The following is a 7,218-nucleotide window of genomic DNA, read 5'->3' as shown; positions in this document are numbered from 1 at the left end:
TAAATACGTATATTCAAGTGTATGCTAACAACGCCTTCGGCGGGTGCACAAACTGTTAACCTTTCAGACTCTAGTGCCTGGCTCTACAGGACAAAGGAATAAAAACTACAACTCCCCACCACTCCGGTGACGTATCTTACTTCTAATGCCGGCAGCTGATTGGCTGTCATATGTAGAGTCTGCTGTGATTGGTTGACGGTGGCCATGATAGTGTGTCCAGCTGGGAGAATGCAGAAGAGCGAGGCTGGCTAACCGGCTAGCAGTCTGAGCAGCATTTCCCCTCTTTCCTGGAGGGGGGCTAAGCGTAAAGGTACGGCCTTTGCCGCGCCGTCAATCTCGGCTGTTCTGATAGCTGCCATGCCGGTCCACTCACGGGAGAAGAAAGAAAGCAACCACGAAGAAATGGAGGTGGACTTTCCGGAGCAAGACGGCAGCAGCACAGACGAGGAGGACACGGTTAGCTCGTCCGTGTCTGAAGATGGAGACAGCTCTGGTAAGACGAACAGGCCCTAACCACCAATATACACCGAAATTAAAATTAAAATTACATAGGTATTTTTTTTGCATATGTTGTTAAACAAAATATGTTTTTCCAGCTTTGATTTGTAGGAGTCAGTAATTTAAGGTGTAGGTGGGGGTTAATGAGAAAAACAGTTGATGCGAGGTGATGTCAGACTTGTGATGCGTTCACGTTCACAGAGATGGATGATGAGGACTGTGAGAGGAGGAGGATGGAGTGTCTGGATGAGATGACAACACTAGAAAAACAGTTCACCGACCTGAAGGAGCAGTGAGTTATTACATGTATATAGTCAGAGCAAATTGAAGATGTTTGTCACCTCTTTATTACTGTCAAATGGAAGGAAAACAGTCAATTCTGAAAGGTGTGGTGTGAATTTTAATTATTTTCCTTAGTCCTTTGCAGGTAAATGTCTTTAAAAGTAACCTTTAGTGTTAAAGTTTCTAATTTTTAGTGGTTAAAAATATGAGAGCAGTGTAAATTATCTTCCAATTATGCACTAGCTTTTGTTGATCCAGCACATGAACACAGCCACTTGCACTAAAGTTTGTGGATGTAGCATACAAAACAAAACATGCACTGATAATAAATCTGCTATTTTCTGCCTCTCAGGCTGTACAAGGAGCGCCTCAGCCAGGTGGAGATAAAGCTGCAGGAGGTAATGGCCGGCTGCGCCCAGGAGTACCTGGAGCCTTTGGCCAACCTGCAGGAGAACATGCAGATCCGGACCAAAGTAGCCGGTCAGTCGAAATGAGGAGGGGGGTTTTCCCACCTTCAGCGGCTGCTAACCTCAAACAGTCTAACCGCATTCATGCTGTATTTCTAAAGGGATCTACAAAGACTTGTGCCTAGAGTCGGTGAAGAACAAATACGAGTGCGAAATCCAAGCTGCTTGCCAGCACTGGGAGGTGAGAGATCAAAATGCGCTGGAAAGCTGGAAAACGTGCATATTTGTCAGCTTTGTGAGGCGTGTTTTGAAGAAATAGTCAAAGTTTTGACCTTTTTGTGTTTTTGCAGAGTGAGAAGCTGCTGCTTTTTGACACGGTGCAGAGCGAGCTGGAGGAGAAGATACGAAGACTGGAGGAGGACAGGCACAGTATTGACATTACCTCAGGTAATAACAAACCACCACCAGAATAGTTGTACTTTATGTACATTTATTTTAAATTGGGGAAAAATGCAGCAATCCAACAAATTATATTTCAGAAAATATTTTATTTACTTGTAGATACAAATGTGTGATATTCTGTCATAGTGTTTTAAGCCAATATTAAGGTTCTGTGCTTCCAATACCATTGAGTCTCGTCAAATTTGAAAAATTTGCGAAGCATTTCAGACGACTGGTCCAGGTCAGGAAAGTTCCCTGACAGAAAAAAAGTCTTTATAATGATGCTAATTCAGTTAGTGCCTTTCTTCCTCACAGTTTAGCAAACTTCACATGTATTTGAGCTTTGGACGTCCAGTTCCACGTGTCTTACTATCCTCCTCGCTGTGCAGGGTGGAAAGATCAATGTTGGTTTTCGTCGATAAGAGTTGGACCTCTGTGTCGCATCTAATTAGTATCCCAGGAAAACAAAGGTTCCTAGGAAACCTTGACCAATTTAAAATAGAGAAGTAGAGAATAGGAACTGTCTTTTCCCTGCCTTGGTGGCAAACTTCTCTGGTTCTAGTCATAAAGTTGTTTTATCTTTCCTCTTTGCCCTCCAGAGTTATGGAATGATGGACTGCAGGCTCGGAAAAACAAGAAAAAAGATCCCTTCTGTCCTGTCAAGAAGAAGAAGCCTGTCGTCGTTTCTGATATCCTTTCATCCTTCTCTTCGCTCATTGCGCTCCTCTCAATACGTCTCATGTGAAGACCGTAGCTTTTTCCTTAGCTTTAGCTGTTTCTACGGCCTTATATTGTTTACATGCTGCAAGACCTGGATATTCTTGAAGACTGGACAGCCATAAGAAAGGTAACATCCTAAAAGTGGACAAACATCACAGGCGTGAAGGCTTTCTGATCTCTTCCTTTCTTCCTCCCTCAAAGGCGATGGCGTCCTTGGCGCCTCATCGGGTGAAAGTGGATGGTAAGAGTCTTTGGTTTCAGTCAATACCTGGCAGAGCGCAGACATCGACCCAAGCTTAACGCTGGAAGGCTTCACTCAATGCTTTGTACTTTTGTTTTTTCCTTTTTGTTTCACTGGAAAGTCCCTGCAGTGAAACCGGACAGACATCACCATGTGGCGCGCTCCGAGGAAGGTCGGCTTTTCTACGACAACCAGTGGTACTGCAGGGGACAGACCATCTGCATCAACAGGAAGGATGAGTTTCCGACCAGGTACGATGGGGAGGTGTTGAGTTGGTGAGCAAAAAATAACTAAAACGACAAAATTTGGGGATTTTCTGATTGACCTGAGGTCAGAATACTGCCTGTCGTCTTGTATTAGCCACATGCCGATTTATATTGATCCTCCTCCCAATCATTAAACCAAAGCAACCTTTGTTCTTCTCCTATATGTGATTGAAAGTCAGAGACAGAAGCATAGCTGCAGTAGAAAAGGTGAGACTTATTCACCCGGCGCTTGCTTATTATTCAAGACGGCTAACCGTACGGTGCAAAAACCACGGTTCACATGTTTCATCTGTGATTGTAGGGATTAAACTTTTCATGCCGAGAGTTCCTACAGTAGAGGAGATGAAGCAGGTGAATGAGGAGCTGCTAATTCCATGGAAAATAGACAAAAGACGTCACTCGATGAGTTTCCATTGACAATACAATATAATTGACATGACGCCGGCTTCGCCCCCATGCTGACGTAGAGCAGTCCTCCCCAAATCAATCCAGGGCTTTTGTCAGCAACTGACCAATCAGTGTTCCAAGTACAGTACTCCAACAACATTCACAGTATCTATCAAAGAAAACACGCTGCAGTCAGAGAGATTTTGAGGAGAATAATGGATAATCACGGTCTAAATTGTCAGTGGGAAATATGCAATCCCCACAGCCGTTACCTAGAACGTGTAGAGGGTAGAATACAATATATTACATTTCCAAAACCAAAAAGGAGTCTGGAATAATGCAAGAAATGGATTGTGGATTGCAGCCCAGCCCACGTCCAGTTGAATGAAACTGATGGACGGGAACTACCACGTTAGTCAGCACCACGAAGGTAACCGGTGATAAACATCCCATTTTTTGACATACCACCACTTACTGATAGCTCCCTGCTAACGACTCGAGGCTGACGGCTCAGTGCTAACGACGCAAGACTGACGGCTAAGCGTCAAATAAACACAACTCAGTTAAATTAAAGCGATGCTAAACATCTAATCATTTCCAGATCAATAAGTGAAGGTAGTTACGCTGGATTTTATGCGTGTAGATTCCAACAGTAGCTCTGGCAGCATGAAAACAGACTGCACTTACTGCTATATTGGCATTTAAGCATCATTTGATGCTACTGTTCATTTCTAAACATCTTCCTGAAGGCAGATTTTCACAAGCCGGTATTATTTAAGTCATTACTCACCCATTTTTTACGTGCAAAGTACGTCCAACAGCGTTCACACTCACATCCAATCAGACTTTTTTTTTCCCTTCTTGGGCTTCATCGTTGACTTCTCCATTATTTCCTGCTAATAACCTTATAGACCTGACTTGGACTAGTTAAAGAATTTACTTGCCTGCCATCTTTGCCTCAGTGTTTGTTTATAAGGCAAAAATGACTCAAAAAATGTCTCAGGTTACTCATTGAGGTCCGTTACGTCTGCCATAATAACAGTTGGGTTGTCGGAGGACAGTTCTACTTCCAAAGGGGGCGGGGCTGGCGTCAATTGGAATTAAATAAATTTGCTTAATGGAAACAGCAATTTTAAAAAAAAACTCACGTTTCTTTGATGAGATGTTTTTTTCTCTAAGATGAGGTGATTTGTTTTTGGCTTTAAGATAATCGGTGTGTTTTGAAAAACCTCAATGGAAATACTTTTTCGCATCACATGAGTCACTTTAGCAACAAACAGATGTTACTACTGGCAGAACTAACGAAGACCATAACAGGAAGTGATAGGAGGATGAAGGTGTGCCAAGTTTTTTTTAACAACTTATTGTGTAAACAAACTTACTCATGCATGATTTTTTTTTTATTTTTTAAATAACATTATTTGTTGAAAGCACCACGACTGCGAAATTGTGGTTTTTCAACAGTGGAATATCAAAACATTGTTTACCCACATTTGCAGTGAAAATGCAGCTACTGACATTATATTTGATCAGAACGCAAAACATGAGAAATCAATAAATAGTCCCTCCAGAAATTCATGCAAAAATCAACAGTTCCTGGCATTTTTTGTGTTGGTGAATAATTATGAATTCATTGCAATTTTTACACAAAATGGCCAAAAATGTTGGGTTAAAGTTATGCTAACTCGCACCTGCAGATGTCAGTATTTCTTTCTTCTGCTGCCACAGACTTAGTTGATATCAAGTTATAGTCCGTGATCGAGTTATTTCAGTTCTTTGAAGAATAAAAATGTTTCTGTGTCCAGTCTATCTGCTTCTTAGTTTTTCTCATTTTTTTTCTCCTACATGTAGATTTTGGAAGGAGTTTAATAAGGAAAGCTTATTATTTATGAAGAAGCAAAACAAAATCAGTGATTTTGATTGCAAAAAAAAAAGAAAATCACAAAAACATTTGTAAAATCCTGGAGGAACTGAATAAACAATGAGGATCCTAAATAGCCAGGATGCTCTGGTTAGCTCATTTGTGGTCGGGTACCTTTATTTTTATTTTGAAACATTAGCATTGACTGTAGCCAACTGGGATGTAAAATAAAAGAAGCTATAAGACATTTTTATTTTTTGCTCGTCTTCCTCTCAGGAACAGTCACTATCTATATTCAGAGGAAGCAGCATCACGATGCAGTCTCCATAAACCAGGTTTTTACACATATCGTAAACTCAGGACCAAATTATTGCAAAGTTTTTACATTTCATTCTCTCTTTAGGGAAGCTTATTGTTTTTCTAAACATAAACAGCAGAGATCCTTCATTTCCAAGATACCCAGCCAGAATAAACTCCATTCATGCTGCGGAAAATGTAGCTTCATTTTCAGATGGTCATTAACGTGTAGATTAATCATGTCTGAATGGTTTGATGCACACAGTAAAGGAGCAGAGCTAGATGAAATACTGCTACAGTTTACAGCACAAACTGTGAAATAAAACTGCAGTAAAATGTTCCTTTGGATTCATGAAACTAGTTATGTAAGATCAACACGTTCCCACAGAACCTCTCGCAACCTTCTGTTTGAAACGCGGCGTTTTAGCTCTCCGTTCCGCTCAGATTGACAGCCGACAACTCTAAAAGAGCTTGTGAGAGCGCTGTTTAGACTTCGATATGTGCCCAACCTGTGATTAAATGTGCATTAGGCGAATCCATGTGGAAAATGAACAGCAGAAAACCCGCCGACTAGAGCCAGGGCATGTCTGAAGCATCCATGGGAGAAAATCTGAGCTCTTGGATAAACAACAGGAGAAACGTAATGTGGCCATTTTGAAAACTATTCACTTCCTCACAGACATTCCTCCTTAGATAAACACCCTGTTGTCCAGTTGGATTTCAGGGATCGTTCTTCAGCTTGTCTCTCTGTCCAAATATGGTCACATGTGGCTCCAGGAAGATAAAATCAGCAATGCAGCAATTAAACATAAATGTCAAAAGTCATGCCTTCATGGATTTATTATACACTATGAGACAGGCTTATGTTCCTCGCAAAAATAATCGTACACTATCACCTTTTCCACATTTTGTCTCATTATTTATCATTTAATCAAAGTTTTGTGGGATAGACCAACACAAAGTTGCAAATTCTTGTGAACCAGAAGGAAAAAGATTCATATTTGAAAACTTCTGATTTATTACAACAGGTTTAAGTCATTCGAGCCTGTAGTGGCTAAAATGATTAATCACTTAATGAAACAATTGTTAACTAATTTAGTCGTCGATTAATTGTTAACTGGAGTATTCAGTCTTAAAGAAATGGTCTGCTGAAAAAAAAACCTCATATTCATAACGGTAATTAAGTCAAAACTGTACAAAAAGTTTATACATTTTGCATTTAAGATAAAATTCACTCAGTTCAGATTTACTAAAGGAATGCACATTTTGTCGCATTTTAAGCTATAAGGTGTTTATGTTCTTATTGTGTATTAGTTGTGTCTTTTAATGTATTTCTAATAGTTTAAAAAATGCTTAAATTAAAAATCTGTAGAATTGTTATCCGACTGTCAAAATAATTGATTAATCAGTTGCTAAAATAATTTAGTTGCAAGCCTTCTTTCTATTCTTTTTTTTTTAAGATTCTCATTTGTCAGACACTTTGAAAACCTTCAATAATTTACGTTCAGCTTAGTTGTTTATCTTGTTCTCACTTAAAATCACACATGGTGAGGTTACAAAATTTGAGGAAGTTTCAGCAATACATTTTCAAGCCACAATTGTAAGACTGATGATACATAGAAAAACATTTTGTTTATTATGTTGGGTAGTAAATATTCCAGAGAATGTGAGCACATTGATGCTTTTTGAAGCTTTGAAAACCAGTCAAATTCCCAAACACCAAAAAATGTTGGTCCAGATCCGACATTTCTATTTTTTTTTTCTCTCCTGTAATCATGGCAAAGTTTCCGGTGGTTGTTTCCCCAACGATGGAGGCTG

At 39.9% G+C, this 7,218-nt stretch overlaps 1 protein-coding gene across 1 annotated transcript; it reads left to right on the top strand.

Annotated features, from left to right (window-relative positions):
- The first annotated feature begins 206 nt into the window (after positions 1 to 206).
- LOC106935623 (breast cancer metastasis-suppressor 1-like protein-A) lies at positions 207 to 4,858 on the top strand. Its single transcript, XM_015016175.1, has 9 exons — positions 207 to 493; positions 700 to 790; positions 1,133 to 1,260; positions 1,349 to 1,428; positions 1,538 to 1,634; positions 2,228 to 2,317; positions 2,411 to 2,475; positions 2,550 to 2,589; positions 2,711 to 4,858. The coding sequence occupies exons 1-9, from the start codon at positions 358 to 360 to the stop codon at positions 2,866 to 2,868; spliced, it is 885 nt and encodes a 294-aa protein (XP_014871661.1). The 5' UTR covers positions 207 to 357; the 3' UTR covers positions 2,869 to 4,858.
- The last annotated feature ends 2,360 nt before the right edge of the window (positions 4,859 to 7,218 follow it).

Source organism: Poecilia latipinna, unplaced genomic scaffold, assembly GCF_001443285.1.
Source record: "Poecilia latipinna isolate Pla-1442-1.1 unplaced genomic scaffold, P_latipinna-1.0 Scaffold1989, whole genome shotgun sequence".
Lineage (NCBI taxonomy): Eukaryota > Metazoa > Chordata > Actinopteri > Cyprinodontiformes > Poeciliidae > Poecilia > Poecilia latipinna.
The sequence above is the reverse complement of the archived record's forward strand: the minus strand, read 5'-3'. Positions and strand labels throughout refer to the sequence as shown.

Excerpts from the sequence above, each read along its gene's own strand:
- LOC106935623 (XM_015016175.1), top strand. The coding sequence starts at position 358 with ATGCCGGTCCACTCACGGGAGAAGAAAGAAAGCAACCACGAAGAAATG. Across the intron at positions 1,635-2,227 it reads CAGTATTGACATTACCTCAG|AGTTATGGAATGATGGACTG; the intron begins GTAATAACAAAC and ends TTTGCCCTCCAG. Across the intron at positions 2,318-2,410 it reads GAAGCCTGTCGTCGTTTCTG|GGCCTTATATTGTTTACATG; the intron begins ATATCCTTTCAT and ends AGCTGTTTCTAC.